At 53.2% G+C, this 25534-nt stretch overlaps 1 protein-coding gene across 1 annotated transcript; it reads left to right on the top strand.

The window, feature by feature from the left end:
• Positions 1–212: 212 nt before the first annotated feature.
• SLC26A9 (solute carrier family 26 member 9) lies at positions 213–17687 on the top strand. The gene is made up of 20 exons (XM_056119150.1): positions 213–337; positions 2325–2464; positions 2580–2690; positions 3268–3443; positions 4720–4884; positions 5620–5772; positions 6032–6114; positions 6674–6821; positions 7124–7237; positions 7317–7394; positions 7720–7815; positions 10443–10549; positions 11120–11189; positions 11317–11409; positions 11525–11638; positions 11986–12267; positions 13136–13190; positions 14048–14193; positions 16300–16371; positions 17412–17687. Exons 1-20 carry the CDS (start codon positions 213–215, stop codon positions 17457–17459), a joined length of 2376 nt encoding a protein of 791 aa, XP_055975125.1. The 3' UTR covers positions 17460–17687.
• Positions 17688–25534: the final 7847 nt, after the last annotated feature.

Below are 25534 nucleotides of genomic sequence, written 5' to 3' on the forward strand. Positions count from 1 at the left end.
TCGGTGCCTGGGAAGGAAGGCCACCGAGAGAAGTGAGTGCGGCGGAGAGACCGGAGCCAGGGCAGGGAGGCACCTCCTGGGTGGGGCGGGAAGTCCAGAATAAAACTCTGCAGCGGCGAAGACTCGGGAGAGGAGGCCCAGCTGGCCCTGGGGAGAGATGCCCCTCATCCTCCCCACCACTGCCTCTCCCAGAGCCCGTCCATGCCCCAGACATGAGCCAGCCCAGGCCCCGCTACGTGGTGGACAGAGCCGCATACTCCCTCACCCTCTTCGACGAGGAGTTTGAGAAGAAGGAGCGGACGTACCCACTGGGAGAGAAACTTCGTAATGCCTGCAGGTAAACATGGCCCCGAGCCAGAACCTCTTTCCTCCACTCCCCACCCCAATCCTGCTTGGCCAGACCATGGCCCTCCACCAGGTTCCTAGGCTAGGGTTCCGGGAAGTTCTGAGGCAGGGCGCTTCCAGAACCCTGGTTCTGAGATCCAACCACCTCATATGGACCCAAGCGTCCCGGGGAGGATGGAGACCAGAACAAGGACCAATCTCAGCTTCAGGAAGCTTCTAGGAACTGCAGGGTTGTGAAGGGATCTGAAGAAGGGGCTGGCTCCAGGTCCCGACTTCTCTTTATCAAGGGAAGTCCACAGAGACCACCCCTCAGGGCTCCCTCTCCCCTTTCCCACTCTTGATTCTCCTGGTCCAGTGGGTGTTTGAAGCCAGCCCCAAGATGCTGGGGCTCTCCTACCTGGAACCGACCAGGAGGTGATGCCACCAGCTCCAGGCTCTTTCCGTTCTCCTCTCAGGCCCTTGGAACTGAGCAGGCAGGGGCTGCTGGAGGGATCGAGACACTGGGGAGCCTGAGGCTACAGGGCTTCCCCCTTCACTCAAGCCTAGCTGGAACTGGCTGGCTCTTCCTCACTCCCCTGGGGAAACAGCTGATTCAGTTACATGGATTGAGGTCACTGGCCGTGAAGTGGAGATGCAGGCGGAACTGGTTTGGGCTGGGGAATCACACACTTGAGTCTTCGCTGAAAGCCTCAGCCCAGCCCTACTTCTCCAGGGAGGCTCCATCTCTGCCCAGTCACCATCAAGGCTTGAGCTACCCAGTGGCCAGACTCTCCATGTTTTTGAAAGCAGGAGGTCTATGCCAGTCATTGCACCCACGGAGTAAAATTTGGGCTATTTCTGTTCTGATATCCTAAGCGATTCTAATGATGAAAATGCTCAAGTGCTGTGGGAAGCTAACAATCCCCTGAGGCTAACACAGAGAAGGTGTTCTGGTGATGCAGAATGAATGAATGAATGAATGAATGCATGTCCTCCCGTTAACTCTTCTCTCCACTTCCTTCATGACCTCCAGAACTTCTAAGTGTTCAGCATCTGTTCCCAGCCCTGCTCTCAGGCTTCAGGATTGCTTTGCTCACATCGGGCAGCCTTGTGAGCTGGGCAGGTACGAGTCCTCAAGTGAATTGTTTTTCTTCCCAGCCAGCTCTCAACTCCCGAGGCTGGCACTCCCTGCCCCTGACAAGCCTAGAGTTCCTGCAGGGCTGGTTCTCTCTGCGTGCAACGTTTTAGAGAGGCTTCAGACAGCTTCCACTGCCCAGTTCCCCACCACCATCCCAGAGGCAAGAGAGGTTCCATCTTCCCAGAGGAAACAGGGGTCCGGCAGCAACCATGGTGCTGCCCCACACTGGTCAGAACAGAAAACCTGGGCACAAAGCACTGTCTGTTGCTTTGAGTCTTGGGTGACATCCAAGGGACCTAATGTCAGGGAAACTATTGTTGAGCAACAGTAAAAAGCAGGAATTGGTGGTGGGCAGGAAGGAGGCCTAATCAGAGCAGGCCAGTGAGTCACCAAAGGGCCCTGAGTATTTGAGTTCCCATGACAAGGAGAAGAAAAGCAAATGACCCCCTCCCCTCCCGCCATCAATCCAGCAGCTGTCACCCTCCGGTTTGTAGGGAGCCTTGTTCCTACTGCTCCTGAGGTCTGTGAAAGGACCTCAAGGTGTTCGACAAACAGGAAAGGGATCAACTCTCCCCACCCTGCTTTAACCGGCAAACAGCTCCTCCCGCCCCTCGTCTCCCTTCCCCCCAATGACTTCACAGGGCAAAAGACCGCTCACACCTGAGTCCTCCCACTCACTGGACTTTCAGCCCCTGGCCCCTTCTTCCCAGGCCGCCACACACACGCAATGTGGGTGGTTGCGAATTTTTGATTCATTTCCATGAATGAGTGAATGGAGTGAATGCATGCCCCTGGGGACAAGCCACAAGGACAGTCCAGGCTTGAAGCGCTGACGGGAACCAACCCTGCCCCTCCCCTGCAGATGTTCCTCCGCCAAGATCAAAACCACGGTGCTGGGGCTGCTGCCGGTGCTCTCCTGGCTCCCCAAGTACAAGATCAAAGACTACATCGTCCCGGACCTGCTCGGGGGACTCAGCGGGGGCTCCATCCAGGTCCCACAAGGTGAAGGCTTCTCCTCAGCCAGGCCTTCCCCCAATGCCTCTCCCCCCTCCCCGCCCCACCCTGTGTCTTCTGTGGCAGTCACACACCTGAGCCATCCACCCTTCATCTTTCACAGGCATGGCGTTTGCTCTGCTGGCCAACCTTCCTGCAGTCAACGGCCTCTACTCCTCTTTCTTCCCCCTCCTGACCTACTTCTTCCTGGGGGGTATCCACCAGATGGTGCCAGGTAAGGCCTTTCGCTTGCAGCAGGCAGGAGGACCTGGACCACGGGAAGTGGCCGATGGTTTCAGGGGCTTCCTCCCTCACAGGCTGTCTGTGAGTGTCAGACAGGCCTGTGACCTTGGAGTAACTACTTTATGCCTGTGAGCTCAGTCTCACTGCCTGTTCTGTCTCCCTCTCTGGAACATGGCCTAGTCTCCTCTTGGCCCAAGAAAATGTGTCACATGTTGCAGCGCTAAGCCGCTGTGAGGGTCGTCATGCCACATAGGGGTGCTAGCAGACCCAGGGGCCTGGGTACCTTGTGAAATGAAAAATGGGGTTCATCATGAGACCTGGCTTCAGGGCCAGGTGCTATATTTCCAAATTTATTTCCAGGGGCTGGTGGATAATAAGTGCCCCGTTGAGGTGAGGGTACCACATAGTGTAGCCCACAGCTAGTGGGAGCTGTAGGTGTTAGGCTGGGGTAGTGTCTTGGAAAAGTGAGGGGTCAGTCTCCAGCGCAACGGTGGCATGCCTGGGCCCCTCTGGTTCCCCTGGGTGCAGAGCAACCCTCTGACTTGTGCTGGCTGGGTGGGGCACCACAGGTACCTTTGCCGTTATCAGCATCCTGGTGGGTAACATCTGTCTGCAGCTGGCCCCAGAGTCGAAATTTCAGCTCTTCAACAATGTCACCAACAAGAGCTACGTGGACACTGCGGCCATGGATGCAGAGCGGCTGCATGTGTCTGCGACGCTGGCATGCCTGACAGCTGTCATTCAGGTGAGACTCCCACCCCTTCCCAGCCCGCCTCCACTTCCGGGGTTAAAGGTGATTAGACGCTCTGCTTTCTCTCCTTCCCCATTCCCCAAACTACAGAAAGCCCGGACAGTTTCCTGGCAGGGCCACAAGAGCCGCAGCCGCTCCAGGTTTCTCCCATCCTGGGTTTCTCCCCTCTCTCCCCTTTACTCCCCTGTTCAGCCTCTGTGCCCAATCATCAGTCCCCCCAACACACTTTTCCCGCTACGGCCACCCCATCTGTACCCAGAGTCAGGAGACTCTGACAGAGGCTGGGAAAGAACACGACGACAAAATGCAAGAGTAGGACGCACCCCGGAGAGCACCTTCCGTCACTCATTTCAGCCACACTTTTCCCCTGCATCAGGAACTGGGCTAAGACCGCAGGGTCCAAAATAACTATGAAAGACCCATTTCTCACAACGCTCAGCAGAGAAAGCGACTGTCTCAACAGGCACATTCGTAGGCAGCGAGGCGAGCGATGGGAGAGGCTGTGCTGATTGCCGTGGGGGTGCCACAAGGAGAATCAGGGAGACGCTCTCCTCCATCATGATGGCCAGTCTGGAAGGAGGAGCAGAAGTTGATCGGGAAGGGCAGGCTGGACCGAAGGAACAGTCCACAGAACAGAGTGGGGACAGACCAGGGAATGGCGAGGCAAGCCGTGTGGTGTGACCAGAGAGTCAGGGGCCTTTTCGGGATAGACCAAAGAAGAATCTGGAAAGGTCTTCAAGGGTCAACGATGAGACCTGTCTCCGAGCAGCTGCTTTGTGTCTCATTGGGAGTCTCTGAAGATCTACCAGGCAACAGAGATGACAGGTGGAAAGTGGTTGAGAATCAGGGGACCTATGGGGACAGCATGTGTGGACCAGGAAGAGCCTATGAGCGACTAGACCACGGTGACAACTGTCGAGATAGAGTGCATTTGAGGCCATCTTGCCAGGAGCATTCACAGGGCCTGGTAAGAGCCAGGACAATAATTCCCAAGCACTTGAATGACCCACTGGGTGGTGGTGGAGTCATCTTCAGAGAGAAAAAATTGGGGGAAGACAGGTTTGTTCTCTGTGTGAAGAAACTGAAGCCCAAGAGATTCAGGAGTGAAGGGGCCTGTGCCTGTGGGTCTCAGGCCTCCTGGGTCACTCGAGGAGAGGACAAGTCATGAAGGGCTTCCTTCCCCGGGGTTCCTGCCCTCCTTGGACAGCACAGAACGCGTGTGTGAGCCCGCTGACGCTGTGCCTCCCCTCCACCACCTCTCTCCTCTCAGATGGGCCTGGGCCTGGTGCAGTTCGGCTTTGTGGCCATCTACCTCTCTGAGTCCTTCATCCGGGGATTCATGACAGCAGCCGGTCTGCAGATCCTGATCTCGGTGCTCAAGTACATCTTCGGACTGACCGTCCCTTCCTACACAGGCCCAGGATCCATCGTCCTTGTGAGTCTAGGAAGGACCCCAGCAAACGGGAGGGCTCAAGCAGATACAGGGGCTGTTTGCCAAAGGGGTGAGCTCCTCCTTGGGAAATGTTCTCAGGCCAGGACTGTCCAACCCACAGTGCTGGGCGCCACTGTGGAGTGTGTGTGTGTGTGTGTGTGTGTGTGTGTGTGTGTGTGTGTGTCGGGGGGGGCGGTGGTCAAACTCATGCCTCTGAGGGCTGGCTGAGCTTCTTAGTGGAACCCTTAATCCCTGCAGAAAAGGAAACACACATTCTGTAGCAGCAGTTTTCAACCGTTTCACTCCCGCAGACCCGCACAGGCCCACAGGAGCATGTTGAAAATCCCTAATTGGGGCTGGAGCGATAGCACAGTGGGGAGGGCGTTTGCCTTGCATGCAGCTGACCTGGGTTCGATTCCCAGCATCCCATATGGTCCCCCGAGCACCACCAGGAGTAATTCCTGAGTGCATGAACCAGGAGTAAACCCTGTGCATCGCCGTGTGTGACCCAAAAAGCAAATTAAAAAAGAAAAAGAAAATTACTACTTGTGCCTCAGTAGTTGAACAGCAAAGGTCTCCCTGCCTGAGCTCTGATATCCCTCCTCCTTCAGTGTGAACTCTAATGAGGAGGAGAAAGGGAATGAGCATTCCCACCCAGGTTCACACCATGTAGGAATGCACCGGGCCACAGTTGAGACCGCTGGGCCCGGGGATGCTGAGCAAGACATTCTCTCGCAGACCTTCATTGACATCTGCAAAGGCCTCCCGCACACCAACGTGGCTTCACTCATCTTCGCGCTCATCAGCGGTGTGTTCCTGGTGCTGGTGAAAGAACTGAACGCACGCTTCATGCACAAGATCCGCTTCCCCATCCCTACGGAGATGATCGTGGTAAGACACTCATCCAGTGGGAGGGGCCAGAGAGGAGAGGCCACAGGAAAAGGAAGTCAACACTAGTCAGGGTCAAGGGCAACCCCTCCACTTATTACCAGCACACCCCACTGTGAGCACAGTGAAACAGGAAGTCAGGAGAATGACTTCTCCTAGAGGAGGTATGGAGGAGGGTTTGGGGTCCCCGGAGGATAGGGACTCCTTGGGGAGACCCTGCTCGAGGCTCCCACTTAAAGCCCATCTGCTTTGGGGTTTGCAGGTGATAGTGGCCACAGCCGTCTCTGGGGGTTGTCAGATGTACAAAAAGTACCACATGCAGGTCGTGGGAGAGATCCAGCCTGGGTGAGTCCCGCTGCCAGAGAGCCCCCGCCCCTCCCAGCCTGGGCCTCACTGCCCCTCCTTACCTCCGTCTTTTCTTGTGGTTGTTTAGTTTGGGGGCCACACCTGGCAGTGCTCAGGGCTTACCCCTGGCTCTGCACTCAGGGGAGACTCCTGGTGGGGCTTGGGGGAACCAAACCCAGGTCAGCTGTGTGCAAGACAAGTGCCCTACCCACTGTGCTATCTCACTGGCTGCCTAGCCAAGTCTGACCCCCAGTGCCCTCCTCGCCCCCAGACCGAGGGGAACCCTATCAGTGTGCTCTGGAGAGCATAGCGACTCAGGTGGGGGTTGGGGCGGGAGGGTTGTGTAAGGACAGGCCTGGACTGCAGAGTGGAAGCGGTTCTGGGGCTGCCTCTCCACGGAGGGAGTCTCTGCACAGTGAGCTCAGCCCCTGGGCCTGGGAGTGGAGTGCTGAGAGCAAAGGAGGGTGCTGGCCTTGCCCTTTGTAGGGGGTGGGGGACTCCCACATGGATTGGAACCGGCCTCTGCGTCCGCTCACCCTGCCTGCTCTGGCTCCCGCAGCTTCCCCACCCCCGTGTGGCCCGTGGTCCAGCAGTGGAAGGACATGATTGGCACCGCCTTCTCGTTGGCCATCGTGGGCTATGTCATCAACCTGGCCATGGGTCGCACCCTGGCCAACAAGCATGGCTACGACGTGGACCCAAATCAGGTGGGTAGAGGCTGCAGGGGGCCCTCCCAGGGGCTTTGGGCGGAGGAAAGGCCAGTTGCCGGCCCATGGGGAGGGGAGATGGGGTCCGGAGAGGTTCTTCTAGATTGGGGGCTGGGGGGAGCTTCATAGCAGTGGGGTCACTTTCACGTCCTCAGCTTAACGAAGAGGCACTTCTCAGCCTCTCCATTCCCGTGAGTGCCTGTGCGGCCAGGCCTGACCCTCTCCCGAGCCTGCCTGTCCCCACCTCTGCCTGTCCTTGTCTGTCCCTGCCTTTCCCCACCTGTCCCCTTCTGTCCCCACAGGAGATGATTGCACTGGGCTGCAGCAACTTCTTCGGCTCCTTCTTTAAAATCCACGTGATCTGCTGTGCCCTGTCGGTCACTCTGGCTGTGGACGGGGCAGGAGGGAAGTCACAGGTGAGCCCCACCCCTCTTCCTGCCCTGCTTGGGCCCACAGCCCAGTGCTGCATGCCCTCTGACCTCTTCTTCTGAATAGGTGGCCAGCCTGTGCGTGTCCCTGGTGGTGATGGTCACCATGCTGGTGCTGGGGTCCTACCTCTACCCTCTCCCCAAGGTAAGATGCACCCACCCGAGACTGCATTCCTCATCCGATTGCTCGGTACCTCCCCATTTCCAGGGAAGGGTAGCTGGGTCGAGAGGGGGAGGGGTTGGCCCTCTGACTCATTCGCCACTCAGGGCCCGGGAGCGGGGGGGGAGGGGGTCCCTAGATAGGGGAAAGACCAACGAAGGCAACACGGGCCTGACCTCAAACCCTGCACTCCTAACTTATGCTGAGAGCAGCACTTTGGGCTCTGCGGGCTGCCGTGTCCCAGAACCCGGGCTCCCTGTGAGGAAGGGGCAGGAGGGTGACTCGAGCCGTGCTCTGACCACCCCCCCAGTCGGTGCTAGGAGCGCTCATCGCCGTCAACCTCAAGAACTCCCTCAAACAACTGGCTGACCCCTTCTACCTGTGGAGGAGGAGCAAGCTGGACTGTGTAGGTACCAAGGCCCCAGGGCTCCCCCTGAACCCCCTCCTCCAGCCCTGTACCTCGCTCCCCTACTACAGATGACCCCCATGCTGGCTGCTCCCTCATAAGCATAACTGAGTCTTAAGTCCCGGATTTTGAGGTGACTCATCCTGTTCTTGGGTGTGAATGAACTCAACTGTTCATTGACTTTTTGGCCGGAAACAAGTCCCTGAACCTCTCAGGTTCTCAGCTTCCTCACCCGTGAAATGGGTATTTTGTATCACTTAGCCCTGGGGGTTGCTTAGGAGGATGAAATGAAAGAATACATCTATTTAAAGAAGCAGCATGTCGTCATCTGAATTGTGCCCCAAAAGTCTTAGCTATTCATAGAGTTAGGATTTCTAGTTTGTTTGCTTTGGGTATTTGGGCCACACCCAACAGGGTTTACCCAACAGGTCTCTGAGCTCAGGGCCCATTCCTGCTGGGGACTCAGGGAACCACATGGGGTGCCGGGGATTGAACCTGGGTTGGCTACACGAGGCGGGTGCTCTATGTATCTTATCTCTCCAGCTCTGATTTGTAGTTTTTTTAAAAAAAAATTTTGAGTTTTGGGGCCATACCCAGAGATGCTTAGGGGTTACTCCTGGCTCTACACTCAGGGACCACTCATGGTGGTGCTCGAAGGGATCATATAGGATGCTGAGGATTGAGCCCAAGTTGGATCCATGCAAGGCAAGTCCCCTCCCTGCTGTGCTATTGCTCTGGCCCCTATAGTTTTGGGGTTTGTTTTGTTTTGTTTCGTTTTTTAAGCAAAAAGAGGGCTGAGAGATGGCTCTAAGGACTAGGACATATGCTTTTTTGCAGGAGTCCTCTGCTTCACCCTGGCACGATATGGTCCTCTGAGCTCTGCTGGGAGCGGCCCCCAGGCCCCCGAGTACCATCAGGGTGTGCCATTCCCACCCTCCCAAAATAAATCTGTGGCCCGAGAACTAGCTCAAAGGTCTGGCTACATACTTTGCATGTGGGAGGCCCAGGTTCCGTTCCCAACACAGGCACCACAGGGTTCCCTGAGTGCCACCAGGAGTCACCCCTGGGCAAAGAGCTGGGAGTAGTTCTCAAGCAGATTGGGGTGTGATCTCCAACCCAAATCAAACCAAACCAAAGATGAGAGCATAAAGCTAGCAAACTGGGATCTCGAGCAAGTCACCAGACTTCAGGAGCTCAGGGTCCTCCTCTGAGAGGGAGTGATAGTCATGGCAATGTCACACAGTCCGTGTGTGGAAGGCACCAGAACAGAAGAGCCGGGGATTCCACTCTCATATCTGCACCCAACGACACCCGGAGTTTCCCCACCACACGCCTCCTGTGGCCTGTGACAGAGGGGAGCTCCCTTCATTTGAAAGATGACATCAGGACCCTGAGAGGCAGAGTTAGCAAAAGCCCAAAGGCAGGAGGTAAGCAGGTCAGGACTGGGGTCCCAAGCCTCTGACCCCATCCCCCCGGGCTGCTGACTCCAAGACAGGAAGTGCATGTGCATTGTCCTCAGGAGGAAGTCTAAAGCCGGAGAAGTGAGGGTCCATCGAGGTGGGTGATCAGGACAGGGAGCAAGAAGACCCACTTCACAACCTCAGGCTCTGCTCTTCACGCCTCTGCCCCAGCTGCCCACACAGTGTGTGGGTGCAGCTGATCTTCACCGTTCTATAAGCACCCACAGACTCAGCTGTCCTAGAGGAATATGGGGGTACATGGAGAAAAACTAATAAACTGCATCCTGTCTCACACCCCGACTCAGACAATCAAGCCAGGGAGCATCCTTAATCGAAGGATATGCAGCCACTGTTAGAGGGAGAGGGGGTCTCATCCAGTGTCTCTCACCAAGCTGGAGCCCTCCCTCCCTCCCTCCCTTCCTCCCAACCTCCCTCCCTCCCTTCCTCCCATCCTCCCTCCCTCCCTCCCTCCCTCCCTCACTCACTCACTCCTCTGTCTTTTTTCTCCCTTTCTCCCTCCCTCCCAAGCTCCCTCTCTCCCTCTCTCCCTCTCTCTCTCCCTCCCTTCCTCCTTCTCTCCTTTTCTCCTTCCCTCCCTTCCTTCCTTCTTTCCTCCATTCCTTTCTTCATCCTCCCTCCATGCCTCCCTCCCCTCCTCCCTCCCTCTCTCCCTCCCTTTCTTTCTTCCTTCTTTCCTTCTTCTTTCCTTCCTTCCTCCTTCTTCCTTCCTTACTCTTTCCTTCCTTACTGTTTCCTCCTTCCCTCCTTCTTTCCTTCCTTCCTTCTTTCCTTCCTTCCTTCCTCCTTCCTTAGGCAGTGTTAGTCCCTCAGGATTAAGCAACTAGTATCACTTAGCAAGCAAATAAAGGAACTTGAAACCCAGGCACACCTGATCTGAGACTTGTGCCCTTCCAGGCCAAGCTGCCTTCTGTGAGTACTAGGGTTGCCTTTTGAGTCAGAACAGTTTGAGGAAACCAGCCAGAAGAAAGTTAGTGGAAATGAGCAGGTGTAACCATAGCACAAAAACATAAAACAGCACAAAAATGCATGAAAAGGGAAGGGTGTGTCTGAGGTCCTCCTAGCAGAGAATGGCCTAGGCTAATTCAGGAAGACTTCCTGAAAGAGGCAGTTTCCCCCAGGCCTACTCTGACATCTCTCTCCTCGCAGTGTGTCTGGATGGTGAGCTTCCTCTCCTCCTTCTTCCTGAGTCTGCCGTATGGTGTGGCTGTGGGCGTCGCCTTCTCTGTCCTGGTTGTGGTCTTCCAGACCCAGTTGTGAGTAGCAGCCCATCCCTGGAACCCATAGAGGGGGCCTTAGGCAAGCCCACTAAGAGCTTCCGGCCAAGTCCTGGCCTACTGTACCCTGACACCTTCCTGAGGTGCCACCAGGCTTGAAGGGAATCTGACCAGCCCAGGACTGACTCCACATCTTGATTTTAGAGGGAGAAAGTTGGGACAAAGCAGGTGGGTGAAACTCCACGTCCTTCCAAAGGCTCTTCCAGGCCCTTGGACAGATGCTGTGTCCTTCCTGAAGAACAAATCAGCATCCGGCCCAAATGCACAGACCCGGGGAGGCTGGGAGGGGGCGGGTAGGAGGCCGGGCAGGGTAGGGCAGGCAAGCTGCTGAGTGTCAGGGAAGTCCTGTCATCCTGAGAATTTAACATCAGCAGGTGGTGATTTGGGGGCCATGGAGCCTTTCACCTGGTGCCCTTCCCGCCTCCCAGCCTGTCAGTGAGCAAAGTCGTCCTGCGAGTTTGGCACCAACATGAGCACCAGGCAGGCAGCTCCACCCACCCCATGGCCCTTGCATGCTCTCTCATGCTTCTCTCCTTCTTCTTCACCCAGTCGAAACGGCTATGCTCTGGCCCAGGTCCTGGATACGGACATTTATGTGAACCCCAAAACCTACAACAGGGTGAGTCCCCATGCCGTGAAGGCCCCCTTTGCCTTGCTCCACCCCAAGGAAAGGATTTTTAAAAAAATAATAAGAAGAACGTTTAATACCAGTCATTTGCTAACTGAGCTCAGTCTCTCTGTCACAGGTCCAGGAAATAGAAGGGATTAAAATTGTCACTTACTGCTCCCCTCTCTACTTTGCCAACTCAGAGATCTTCAAGCAAAAGGTCATTGCCAAGGTATGACTCGAGGCACCTGAGCCCACAGGGGCTGGGCGCACTGAGAGGGGATGGAAGGTGGGGGCCTGGGAGCCGAGGGGTTGGGTGGAGACCACTGCTGCCTCCCTCCCCGCAGACAGGGCTGGACCCCCAGAAGGTTTTGCTGGCCAAGCAGAAGTACCTGAAGAAACAGGAGAGGGCCAGAGTGATGCCCTCCCAGCGGAGGAAGTCTTTGTTCATGAAAACCAAGGTAAGTTGGGCTAGGAACAGCCTCCATGGCACCTCGTGGCAACACCAGAGTCCCCATATTCACTGCCTGGTGAGCGCCAAGTACACTCCTCCAGGTCAGGCTGCCAGCTCCCAGCCCACCCTTACGCTCCATGGCCCCCGTATTTGAGCTAACACAGGCTCGAACCTAGCACAATGCATTTTCGGGGGTGCCCAGCTTACATGGACGTGCTGGGGGGAAGCACACTCGGACAAACAGAACGGAGCCCATTTGTTTCCAAACCCTGAGCAGGGGGCTGGGCTGCCCTTCTGGAGGATGGCAGAGAAGCTCATACCACTAGGTTCAGGCCCCCCTCTCCCCTCCCCCAGACTGTGTCTCTGCAGGAGCTGCAGCAAGACTTCGAGAACGCCACCCCCACAGACCCCAACAACAACCAGACCCCTGCCAATGGCACCAACGTGTCCTACATCACCCTCAGCCCCGACAGCTCCCCGGCTGCTCGTTGCGAGGCCCCGGCCCCTGCTGAGGCCCCGACGGAGCCCACAGACCTGCTGGCCAGCGTCCCACCCTTCGTCACCTTCCACACCCTCATCCTCGACTTGAGCGGGGTCAGCTTTGTGGACCTGATGGGCATCAAAGCCCTGGCCAAGGTGAGGCCACCGGGCAGGGGGTGCAGGCCCATCTCCCCCTCAGCCGCACCCCTGTCTTCCATAAGACCTTTCCCTGGAGCCCCCGTGCGGACGAGCTAAGGGAGCCATTTGCCATGGAGGCGAAAGTCACCAAGGGACCCCCCTGTCCCCGGGGACTGATGGTATCTACGAGCAGGCACAGACAGCCTGGAACCCAAGGCTGGGTTGGGACTGGACTTGTTCCGTCCAGCTGCCTTCTCTGGTGGAGATTCCGCACTTCCTGTCAGGCTCCACTGCCCGCCCCACGGCCTCTGAGTGGAGCCCATGTAGGTCCCTCCCCACTCACCCAGACCTGCCAGCCTCAGCCTACCCAGAAACGGGGAAAGAAGTCACCCCCGGGCCCCCTGGATTTCAGCCCAGGGACCGGCTGGCCACGGGAAGCTTGACTGTGTGTCCACGGGAGAGCTCCTCAGTCGGGGAAACTGAGGCTGCATGGAAGGATCCTTTCCGAGCAGGTGCTCCACCTGTCCCCTCGACTGGACCTGTATGCAGTGTAGAGGGTTCAACTGAGGTCCTGACTTCTAGGCCACAGGCCACAGAGCCAGGAGGAAGGAGGGGTGTGGGTGTGGGAGCCTCTGAGGAAAGCGCCATGAGAAGGGCTGTGGGGACTCGAGAGCCCTCCCTGTTGGCAAGGACCCACTTCCGCCGCTTCCCAGAGGCGCCGACACTCCAGGCAGGAGGGGTGGCTCTGCTGCTATTTTGGTCTCCGGTCTCTCAGGCTTGCTTGCTTGTTGACTTCCCCTCTTCTGAAGTGTTGTTTTGTGGGTCACTCTGAGACCAACTTGGAACATTCCTTTCCTTTTGTCTCCCCGCTCCCCCACACTTGCAGCTGAGCTCCACTTATGGGAAGATTGGGGTGAAGGTCTTCCTGGTGAACATTCATGGTAAGACGCAGAGGACGCAGGAAGGTTGGCATAATCCTGGGGTGGGGGGTGGGGGAGTGACAGGGTGGCATGGGGGCGGACACTGAATAGTAAGGGGTAGCAAGGAGAGCACCCCCAAACTACTGCCTGCTCCTAAGAGCTCTAGACACAGTCTAAGGAGACAGTGGCCAGATTGTGCAATTACCCCCCAAGGGCTCCCTAACAGACTGGGCATCACAGGCTTCAGAAAGAACCCCTAGGCTTGGCATTGCTCCAGATCTGAACCATGAGTCTCCCCGACCTAGCGCACACACCCTAAGTACCCAGGAAACACACACACACACACACACAGACTCCCTCGCACCCACATCCACACCCACACACCTGCACGCACCTGCAGTCACGTGCACACACATACACATGCTCACCTGTGAGAGCCCCAGGAGAGGTTGCCCTTTCCAAGGGCCTGAGGCCCCACTCAAGAGACTCTGCAAGGACAGTGATGTCACTGTACGCACCCCAGAGTTAGGATCTGTGAGCTCCTCCCACTGTTACCCCTCAGGAAATCGTGCCCAGGAGCAGAGCCGTGAGGCTCTGTCAGGTTGGAGGGTGCAGGGCAGGCTGGAAAACAACAGGCGGGTGGGCAGGCAGAGGGTTGAGCAGGCGGCAACCTCAAGCCTACGTCATCCTTTCCTGCGCCTCTTGCTCCTCTGGCCACCCTCGGGTCCACAGTGCCCTCTGCTGTTCGGGCCCAACATGACAGACAGGCCCTTGGACACAGCAGCGTGAGGCCCCTGGCGTGTTTCTGCCCACAAGCTGGGCCCCAGCTCTGGCCTGCCCTGGCAGCCAGCACTCCAAGGTGCCCTCCCTGCTTCCAGCCCAGGTGTACAAGGACATCAGCCACGGAGGCGTCTTTGAGGACGGGTGCCTGGAGCACCAGCACGTCTTCCCCAGCATCCACGATGCGGTTCTCTTCGCCCAGGCCAGCCCCAGAGGAGCAGCCCAGAGGCAGGGCTTCCCCGAGGTAAGCGCCCGTGCTGGTATCTCAAGGCCAGGCCCAGAGGCCGCCAGGCAGGAACAGTGGGGCTTTTAGAAAGAAGCAGAAGATGGGGTGCCAAGGCCAAGCCTGTCTTACCTGGAGCTGTCTTTTGAGTGTCCCTAAATGCACCTGAAACTGCCTCAAAGTGGTTTTCTCTTGCTTTGGTTTTAAGAGTATTATTTTGTCAATGGCTGAAGTGATAGCAGAGCGAGTAGGGCGTTTGCCTTGCATGTGGCCGACCCGGGTTCGATTCCTCTGTCCCTCTCGGAGAGCCCGGCAAGCTACTGAGAGTATCCTGCCCACACGGCAAAGCCTGGCAAGCTCACTGTGACGTATTCCATATGCCAAAAACAGTAACAAAAAGTTTCACAATGGAGGCATTACTGGTGTCCCCTCAAGCAAATCGATGAACAATGGGAGGACGGTGCTACAGTGCAGTGCTACATATGATAATCATATTTTTATATCACTTGACAGTGCACTTTGTTTTGTTGTGGCGGTTGTGTGTGGGGTTTTGGTTTTTGGTGGGTTTTGTTTTTTTGATTTGTTTTTCCATGGAAAACACACCTGGTGGTGCTCAGGACTAAGTCCTGGTTCTGCACCCAGGGATCAGCCCTGATGGATCTTGGAGGACTGATCACACAGGGTCAAATCCAGGTCAGAAGTATGCAAGGCCTTAACTTACTCTACCCTCTCCAGGCCCCAAGTGGGTTTGGGAGGGGGGAAGTTGGTAATTTAAAAAAAAACTTTGTTGTTTTGGTGTATTGGGGCGGGGCCATACCCAGCGGTGTTCAGGAGCTATTCCTGACTCTGTGCTCAGGGGTCACTATGGCAGTGCTTGGGATATAGGCAAAGTATCTGATATGCAAAGCCCCTTAAGCTATCATTCCAGCCCCTTACAACTTTTGCTAATATCAATTTTCAGATCACTCAGACACTCAGGTCAAATTAGGTTAAGCCCTCGGCTTACTCACCCTCCTCCTCCTTCTATCTGAGCTCAGAGCCCGTAGGCTGGGGTTGGGTGAAGAGACTGATCCTAACGTGGTCTCAGATTCGCGGCACATAATTGACTAGCTCAGTAAGTGATGGTGAGCTACATAAACCTAGAAAAATTCCACCCCCCTGTGGTTCCTGCCCAGGTTCTCCCAGAGTCCCAGTTCAGCCCCTGCCCTTGGCCGCCTGAGTCCCGCCCCCCCCCCACCCCAGCCATGCCCCAGGCCTTAGCCCTGGGTGGGGAGATGGGGGCCATCAGAGAGGTTCTTCTAGCTCTAGAGCAACCATTTGCCATAGGATGGGGTGAAACAGACTGTTCTCGGATGGCAGCTGCCCTGGGGAGCACAGGCCCTGGCACCTGTCCAGACCCTCAAGGGAGCTTGAGACGCTCTGAAGACTTTCTGGCTTCATAAAATCTCCATGGAGTTGCCAGAAGCGTCCTCGCCATTTGCAATTGCACACACACAAAATAAATCCAGTTGTTGATGTATTTAAGTGATAGCATAGCAGGTAGGTCTTTTGCCTTGCACCCGGCTGACCCTGCTGACCTGGTTCGATTCGTCCGCCCCTCTCGGAGAGCCTGGCAAGCTACCAAGAGTGTCTTGCCCACACGGCAAAGCCTGGCAAGCTACCCATGACGTATTCGATATGTCAAAACACAGTAACAACAAGTCTCACAATGGAGATGTTACTGGACCCGCTTGAGCAAATCGATGAACAATGGGAGGACAGTGCTACAGTGCTACAATGGTAGACATCACATAGGGTGACTTTGGCATCACAGAATATACTCGTAGGTGTCAGTTACTGGCTTCTCTCAAGAGCATAGCCACTGTGGGGGGCCACGGGAGCAGACACAGAGCAGTCCAGGCAGCTAGCCAGTGATTCTCGTATGCTAGGAAACACCGCCCACCTCCAACATGCCCACAAAGGAGAGCAGGTACTGAGGTATGTCTGTCCAGAGCAAAGGGAGGACTCAGGAGACTGGAGAGGCAGGGGAGTGCGGAGGGGAAAAGCAGCCACACTGCTGAACCACCTGGCACCGCCTGAGCCACCTCCACCCTCGCTCACCCTCACCCTGCACTTTTCCCCTCCCAGGCTCCAGAGGACCCCGAGCTCTCCTTGTACGACTCCGAAGACCAGAGTCCTGCCTACTGGGACCTAGAGCAGGTAAGGAGGGGTGAGGAGGGGAGGGAGGCAGCCCCCAAGTCCCAGGGGGCTGGCACTGGGCTCTCTCACCTCTAAGCCAGAGCAATAACCTTGAAGGTAACGGCATCTTTCTTTTAATAGCAGAGCTTAATTCTTCTCAGCCCCTGAGTGGCATCATGGGGGAAGGGAAGGATGCTGGGCCAAGTTCTAGAGACCTGACAGCTATTCTTAACCCTCTAGCACATCCCACATGATCTTGGGGCAAGCCACGTAACACCCGTGGCTCCAGTTCTTATCACTGTAACTTAAGGAAAATAGGGGTAACACCTGCCCCTCTGCCACATGTGAGTTGCAGAGAAGTCCCCTGTTCTTCCACTGACTCAGCAGGTATTTCTGCAGTGACTCTGAGTGCCCTGTCCCAGTACCAGGGCAGCCGTGTATCTGTGTACACACATACACACACATACACACGCGCGCGTGCGCGCGCGCACACACACACCAGTGCCCTGCAACGCGACAAACAGAAGGATCAGGTGAATACTAGGGGTACATGCTCTGTGGGTACCGGCCTGAGAGCTAAGAGCCATGCAGAGGGAAGCCTTTCTCTCCGCTCTGGATCCTGAGGTCCTGCCCGAATGGCCATAACTAGAATAAAACACACAACTAGGCTGAGAGAAATGGTGCTTTGGGTTGAAGAGGAATCTCCTCCCAAACGATGCTGTTTCTTTAAGTTTTATACCCAATGGGCCCTCTGAACCCATCATTGAGAGGGCAGGAAATAAAGCCGATGCTGCTAAGAGTTAGCAGGCCAGGACCCCAGGGAGACTAAAGAGACTCACCTCGGGGAGAGAGGGACACAAAGACCTGCACACACTAGAGGCGTCTCAAGCCAGTCTCCAGGCATCTCCTCCAAATGCCTCTGGAACCTTCTCTCAGGCTGGCCTTGTCCCTGCTCCGTGTCTCACACACACTGATTTGCGGGGCCCCTCTCGGCCGGGCCCACAGATCCGCAGGCTCTGACACTGACACGCATGACATGCTCCTTCTCTCCCCTTCCCCAGGACATGTTTGGGAGCATGTTTCATGCAGAGACCCTGACCGCCCTGTGAGGACCCAGTCGGGCCCCATGTTACCCCCAGAGCACCAGCCACCTTGAACTTCCAGAAAGGAGGAGCCTGGACATGCATGAAGAGGACATAGAGCCCAGGACTCCTCTCTCTGTCTTCTCCGAGGCCCTCTTCCCCGCTGCCCACATTTCTGGAGCCAGCGCAATTGCCCTGTACCTACTTACTGGCCCTCCTGCCTTGCTCAGTGACCCCAGCCGTGAAGAACCAGAGAAAGGAGGGCACAGCTGGCCTTGGTGAGCCTCTGTGTCAGAGGACCCAGGGACCACCTTGCCTCAACTATCCCTGGCAGCTGAGCATCCAGGAACCTCTGCCTTATTGACTAGACCTACACACACATACACACACACACACACACACACACACACACACACACACACACACTCCCTTCCTCCATATCTCAAGGCGCTGGGATCCCTTTGCTATCAGCACCTCAAATTCTGGCCTGGGGAGTGGAGTACCCTCAAGGCCACAAGCACTACCTCCCCCTGGGCAGCCACCCCCATCCTGAGAGCACCATTGCCAGCTGCTCCCTCTTGCTTTCATCGGGTAGAAACCCCAAAGGGATGAGGCAGTAGCAGGCAGAACCCTGGGGCAGCAAAGCACCCATTACTAGTTATCCTGCAGAACAGCATTGGCAATCCCTCCTGTATGGGAAACTTGGAGGGGAGGGGTGCTAGTGCCAACCAAGGGCAAACTGGCAGAACCTGGGTTTTGTCTGATGCCCCCAAACTCAGAGCCTATCCAGAAAATGCCTCCCCTCTTTGAAGATCTGCTTTGTTCTTCTTCTCTTGCAAAAGGATTTTAACTACCCCAAATCAGCTTAAATCCTTCACTGGGCAAAGGGGGGAATTCCCCCGTCAAGCCAGCTGCACCCCATTGTGGGCACAGTTGCACCCAGTGTGGGCACAGATCCTGGGGAAGTCCCAGCAGGGCTTTCCTAATCAACTCAGGACCCAAGGCCAGTGTCTAGGAAAGGTGTGAGTAGGGGTCAGTACATAAGGAAATAACATGTACATAAGGAAATAACTAGAGAAATCCCACTTTGTTTTGGTGGGGCGGGGAAGGGGGTGTGTTTGTGTTTGTCTGTTTGTCTGTTTGTCTGTTTGTTTAGTTTTTGGGCCACACCTGGCGATGATCAGGGGTTATTTCTGGCTCTGCACTCAGGGATCATACCTGGTGGTGCTGAAGGGACCATATGGGATGCCAGGGATTGAACCCGGGTTGGCCATGTGCAACACAAGAGCCCTACCCTCTATCCTATCTCTCCAGCCCAAGGAACCCCACTTCTGATTTCAAAATAAATGGGTTCCAAGGGCAAGAATTCTGGAAATTTTCTGGATTTTTCTGGAAATGCACATAAACCTTTCAGTCTCTCCCCACTGCTGCTCCCACTTGTTGAACCCTGCCCAGCAGGTTGGGCTGGCCCAGCCTGGGAACGTCCCGATCTCCCCCACTTCAGTCTGACCTGCACTGCGTGTCTGTGTGCAGCTCAGCTGGTCAGCTAGCTAGTCTTCTTAGAGTTAAAGGACGGGGCGCTGGCCACGAGCCTACAGATTCTTGGCCACGAGCATTGCTTCTCTGGGAACTCATCTGAACTGCCAGTGGAAGGCAGAAGACAATGTTATCTGGATCCACTGTGCCCAGCACTCCCAAGTGCCAAATTCCAGGAGGACAGGAACCTTAACCAATGACAAATCACCCTCCCCTGCTCCACCTCCTTCAAAGTCCAGCTCAGACCCAGGAGGTAGGGAAGGTCACGGAGCTCGAGGACAGCCCAAGTGAGAAATTCCCTTTGAACCAAGTGTCTAGGTCCCTGAAGACCTAGTGATGTGACCGTTCATGTCTACTGAGCCTGACTTCAAGGGCATTGCCTGACACTGGGGCTCCAGGAGGGTTGGCCAAGGGTTGAAGTGCACCAGGAGCCCAAGGGAGCACGTGGGGCAGAGGGAGACACTGACGAGAATGTACTGTTGAAAGACCTTGGAAAGAATACAGATCACACAGAATCTCTCTGGACACGGATGGGGCAGAAAATAATCCAGAATTTCAATACTTTTGAAGGTTCTTCATGATACTAACCTGTGATGATGTGGTTCCCGGGGAAGACCGGGCTTCTTGAGATACTTGTGTAATTTATTTAATTTAAAAACCATTCTCCTTTTGTTCATTTTGTTAATAAAGTGGTATTCAAACACGAAGAAATATATGTGTCTGGGTATGTTTAAAGAGAGACAAAATAGGGTACCTCTGGGAAAGCTGGGCCTGCACGGCACTGTTCTTCCTTGGAACAGAGGGTGGCAAGGAGTAAGCCTTCTTATATTCTTTCTGGTTTGGGGACCACAGCTGGTGGTACTCTAGGCTATTCCTGGTTCAGTGCTCAGGGGTCGCTCCTGCAATGCTTGGGGAGCTTTGTGGTTGCACTTAGCTTTCTGCTGCCGCAGAAGCTGATATTCTTCTGGGAGATTCCCAATTCCTCTCCCGGTGCTGGTTTCCCACCTCTGGGAACAGATCAAAACCCATGACCCTGTTGCAGAGCAGAGATTGTGGAGGGAAGATTAGAGGACAGGATCCACCTGCACTGGGTGTTCCCAGAGCCTACGGTAACTTGTGTAGCTACTAGGAAGGGCAAAACCTGCCTTATGTGCATGCTTCCGTGCTGTCTTCTGCATTCAGGATGAGAGTCAGTCCCATCAACTTAGAATCCAAGCCTTAAGAATCCTTAGCTAGGGAGCTGGGGATATGGTTCAGGGTTAGGAACTTGCCTTGCACATGTGAAACCCTGGTTTCAAATCCTGGCACCATCAATATAACTAAAGCTGCAGACTCATTTTGTTTTTTTTTTTAAATTTAATTAAAGAATTGTGATTTATAAAGTTATTGATAGTTGAGCTTTGTTTGGCTTTGGTTCTAGGCTCTTCTTTTGTGGCCACACCTGGCAGTCCTCAGAACTTATTTCTGGTTCTGCACTCATGGTAGTTGGGGGTGCCATATGGATTGCCAGGATTGAATCTGGGTCCGCCGCCTGCAAAGAAAGCGTAGGTAGCCTACCTGTGGTTCCAGCCCTGATTATTGAATTATAGATAAGGAATTTTCTAGCACCAATCCCACCACCTGGATTACCACCACCAATCCCCTGGTTCCCTTCCTCCCCCACCACCAGACACATTTTAAAGTTTGGTGGTTGTCATTTGGACCTCATATTTTCAGTGTTGCTGAGCCTGTGGTTTGGATATATAGCTATTCCACACACTACATTATCAGAGTACCCAAGGGCCCTGCCCTCTGCTCCCCTGTTGCTTCCCTTCCTCATCCTGTCCCTCCACCACATGGCTTTTTCCTTCTCTGTCCTTCTCCCTGTACTCTGTGGTCAAGGATGATCTAGACACCAGTTTAGGTTTGGGGGATTTGGGGTTTTCTTTTTGTCTTTCACCACAGAAAAATGATTGTGAAAGCTTCAGTTCTACATCAGCTCCAGGGCTTATCACATGACAGACACATGACAGTCAAAAAGGATGCTTACTGCAAGCTGGTGAGACAGCACAGCAGGGAAGGTGCTTAATTTGCATGTGGCAGACCTGAGTTAGATTCCTGGCTTCCCATATGGTCCCCCAAACACTGCCAGAAGTGATTCCTGAATGCAGAGCCAGGAGTAACCCCTAAACATCACTGAGTTTGTCCCAAACCCCACCACCACCACCAAGAACAGAAAACAAGGATGCTATTGGCAAAAAGCTGACAGGTTGGAGGATGATGGACTCACAACCTTAAAGTAACCATCTTGTCTACACTGCATGGTCACAGGAAGGGGTTTTCATAAGGAGCGGGGGGTGGGGCTAGGGAAGGGAGAGTTGCAAGTCAGTGAGTGCCAGGTTGAACAGTATATGCCCCTCCCTGCGGCATGCTCCATTTTATCTGCAAATGTATACAAAGATATTTGGAGGGAAAGGTAAACTGGGGGGAAATTGGCCTTAGTTTTAGTTTGGGGAGCAAGGATCATTGTCTAATTCTGATCTTTGACCAAGTTTCAAGGATAGAGAATGAAGTTAAATAGTTTTATTAAGGGAAAATACTAATCCTTCGGGAGTGGGTGGAAATTGGGGAGTTGGGGCTCACCTGAAGGTGTTCAGGAGCTTTGGGGATCAAGGATTGAACCAGGGTCAGTCATGTGCAAAGCTATCACTTAACTCCTCTACTGTTTCTCCAGCCAGGGGAAGGGACTGTTTCTAAGAAGAATGTGTGATTTTTCCAGAGTGAGAGAGAGAGAGAGAGATGTCAAAAAAGTAAAGGGAATTTTTGTCCTACAGGACACAAGAAAGGACAGGAATGATAGTATAGTGGGTAGAGCAAGGCAAATGCTCTACCTTGCATTTGGACAACCTGGATTTGATCCCTGGCATATAGTCCCACAAGTACCACCAAGAATAATTCCTGAGTGCAGAGCCAGGTGTAACTCCTGAGTATCACAAGGTGTGACCATAAAAAAATAAAACAAAACAAACAAACAAACAAAAAACACAGGTACCCCATCCCACCCCCCCCACACACACACACCGAGGAGAGATTACACAAACACAGAGTTGACCCTAGAGAGGGCTTGCACAGAGCTACTTTGTAAAACTGAATATATCCTTTCCAAGTGCCTTGTCCTAGGCTCCAATATGAGTTTCTTGCTAGGGCATCATCAAAGAGAAAGAATTTTGGCCTTAGTGACCTGCATTTAGAGTCTTATCAGATAAATTATCTCCAGAAGAGTTCAACCTTTGAGTCTGGGAAAGATTCCATCTTGAGTTGAACATCTGTCTGGTCTTAAGTATTGACTGGGTCATTGGATTCTCCAAACAGAGCAGGGTAACTTCTTCTCAGATACCATTTTGGCTTTTTTGTTTGTTTATTAGTTTGAGGGCCACACCTGGTGATGCTCAGGGGTTACTCCTAGCTCTATACTCAGGAATTACTCCTGGCAGTGCTTGGGGGACCATATGAGATGCCAGGAATCAAACCTGGGTCGGCCGCGTACAAAGCAAGCGCACTACCCGCAGAACTGTCTCTCCAGTCCACCCATTTTGGTTTTATGATTGGGATTTTTATTTTTTAATTCAAAAATCCTTTTACTTACAAAAATGTGATAATCACTTATAAATTGATATTTTCTAATTCATTTAGCCCCTGAGGAAAAAACCTGAGATAAAAATTCACTTATGTGCAAATATCTAGGAAATGATTCCAGGCTGTAAAAGTCAAGAGGTGTGAAATGGGGTAGGAGTGAAGGAAAGTAAGCAATGAGTAACTGCTGGGAGGTAGCTGGTGTCCAGGCACCCTGTGAAAATGGCTCAGATATTTGGAGAACATTTAACCAGAATTCCCACTTTCTCTTGACCAGGCGTGCCCTGTGGAGATTAACTTTCAACTATTGCAAGTTCATGGAAGTGAGTGCAGAGCAGTTTTCTAAGGTCCCATGTGACATGGTATCAGGGAGGAGGAGAGATGCACGGCACCAGGGAGGGTCCCAAGGTCACGAGGAAAGAAAGAGATGGGGATACACTGATCCTCAATTATTGTCCTTATTGGAAAAAGAATTCAAGGCCAAGAGAGTGTGGGTCATTAGGGATTTATTACAGAGATAGACATGCCCCAGATGTGGGTTCTGGTACTCTCCAGGGAGAGTTGTACGTGGGGTTTCAGACAAGGGATTTTAAGAGGGAACTAAGGGAAGAGCCATCACTGAACCCCTGGGCCACCTAACAAGGGACCGAGGTGTTTTGATTACATGGTCTGAAAACAGAGACCCAACTGGTTTTTGTTTTTTTTTTTTCTTTTTTAATTTCTTCCTCCTCCCTTCCCCTGAGTTCCTGCCAAACTACCTTCCCATTCCAACATTCCCCCTCAGGTGTCTGAGACCCTGAATATTCCAGGGACAATGAATACAGGTATCTTCTCAAGCTGTTTGGACCAAGCAGGGACATCATCTGTTCCTCTGGGCTGAGAAACTTAGCTCTCTGAAGAGTGCTGAACCCACTTTGGTTACCAGTTGAAACATCTGGGAGAATTAGGACTGACAAAGTCTTGCCTAAGCCCCTGTATGGCATGGACGCTCATGCTCCACCAGCCCCACAGCACAGCCTTCAGGCTGCACCTCAAGTCCTCTCACTCTATGCACAGGAATTAGTCCCCACCACAAAGTTCTTGAGGATCCATGGGCTCACACTGGTGTGAGAAAATAGCTCAGCTTTCAGGCCCACTATCTGCCTTCACAGCAAAGAGTTTCAGAAGTAGGCAAATAGTGAAGCAAAAATAATTTTATTTAGAGACGTACGAGGTGGGGGAGAGAGAGATTGGTCTTCTCTGGAGTGGAGAAAGCATATGGCCTCTCACTTATCAGACCATGTAATCAAAACACCTCGTCCCTTGTTAGGCATATCTCAGAGTTAGATGTAGGTGAATCTCCAGGATGAAGAATGCCCTGCTCTTCCCTTTACAGGGGTGATTTTACAGGGATTTTCCCAAACTGCCCCCAATTGGCGCCTTCTACATAGGTAAGAGTGTTGTTGGTTGTTGCAGGGGAATGACCTTGAACCCTTGATGGTCTTTTCCATATTCTTATCACAGCCTTTTGTTTTTCTTAAGGGGTCCACCCTCCTCTGGGTGGTGCCTTCTTACATTTGAACTACTTCAGGGTTGGTGACTTGGCAATTTCTTTAAATCATATCTTTGTTTTATTACTTCCTGAAAAACTGATTACCTATCAAGAGCCTCTCCCTACAATAGGCACAAACTGGACCTATGACAACCCCAAAATCCAGTCTCCTTTAAAAGTCTTGGACTGCTGACAGAGAGAGAGAGAGAGAGAGAGAGAGAGAGAGAGAGAGAGAGAGAGAAAAGAAAAGTGTCTGCCATAGAGGCATGCTTGATGGTGGGGGTGGGGGGGAAGGAAGCTGTGAACATTGGTGGTAAGAAATATACATTGATGAAGGGATGAGTTTTAGAACATTGTATGACTGAATCCAATCATGAACAACTTTGTAACTTGAGTATGTCATAACAATTCAATTTATTTATTTATTGCTTTTTGGGCCACACCCGTGATGCACAGGGGTTACTCCTGGCCCATGCACTCAGGAATTATTCCTGGCGGTGCTCAGGGAACCATATGGGATGCTGGGAATCGAACCCGGGTCAGTCACGTGCAAGGCAAATGCCCTACCCGCTGGGCTATTGCTCCAGCCCCCGCAATTCATTTTTTTTTTCTAAATTAGAAAAAACTAAGAACCCAAGGTGAGAATTTGAAGAAGTTACTCTGCCATGACTGGCAGGTCATTAATGTCTGTGACATGTAGGGGTTCACTCCAGACTTTCACAGCTCTAGGTCTCCGAGCAGTTTCTAGGATGCAGAGGGGAAATGGGAGAAAGTAGCAGATTGCCTTCATAAGGCTGCTGCCTCTCTCCTCCCTACTTCACATAATGTCATCAGGGGACCCCAACCAGCAACAGTGGTACCTAAAAATAAAAGTTCACTAATACTAATGATGGTAGACATACTTTACTTGTCTTTAACTTTAATGCAAATGTCTTTTGGTTTGTTTTTAATTTTATCTTTATAGAATTAATCACATTGATTTATCACATTCAATATTTGAACACCAACCCCACCAACCTTACACCTTCCCACCACCATTATTTTCTATTTTCTCAACCATGACCCAGGTCTGCCCCAGTACAGGCTCTTAATGATTTATTTTATATTGCTTGCTATGTTTAATTCACCAAAAAAATGATCAAAATAAATTTCCTTAAAAGAAAGTTTGAAAATGGTTGTATCTCAACCTGGAGCCATCAAGTTTTTGCATAAAAGATTACTAACATGTTGTTTACAGGTCAAGCTTTGTGGTTGCCTTCTACTTTATATCCCATACAATATGGTGTGCTACTATTGGTAGAATGGTGATGTGGAGTATGAGATGTGTCACACTACACACTCCAAGAGTTCTAAGATCTTGGGGGATATAAAGTAACAAAATATGAGATTAATACCCAAGAATAGCTGAGATCAGCACCAGGAG

This window comes from Sorex fumeus, unplaced genomic scaffold (genome assembly GCF_029834395.1).
Source record: "Sorex fumeus unplaced genomic scaffold, SorFum_2.1 ptg000039l, whole genome shotgun sequence".
Lineage (NCBI taxonomy): Eukaryota > Metazoa > Chordata > Mammalia > Eulipotyphla > Soricidae > Sorex > Sorex fumeus.

Bases quoted from the DNA above. Each gene is read 5' to 3' on its own strand.
- SLC26A9 (XM_056119150.1), top strand. From the start codon at position 213: ATGAGCCAGCCCAGGCCCCGCTACGTGGTGGACAGAGCCGCATACTCC. The intron at 7,816-10,442 runs GTAGGTACCAAG...CTCTCCTCGCAG, and splicing joins GGAGGAGCAAGCTGGACTGT to TGTGTCTGGATGGTGAGCTT. The intron at 13,191-14,047 runs GTAAGACGCAGA...CCCTGCTTCCAG, and splicing joins CTTCCTGGTGAACATTCATG to CCCAGGTGTACAAGGACATC.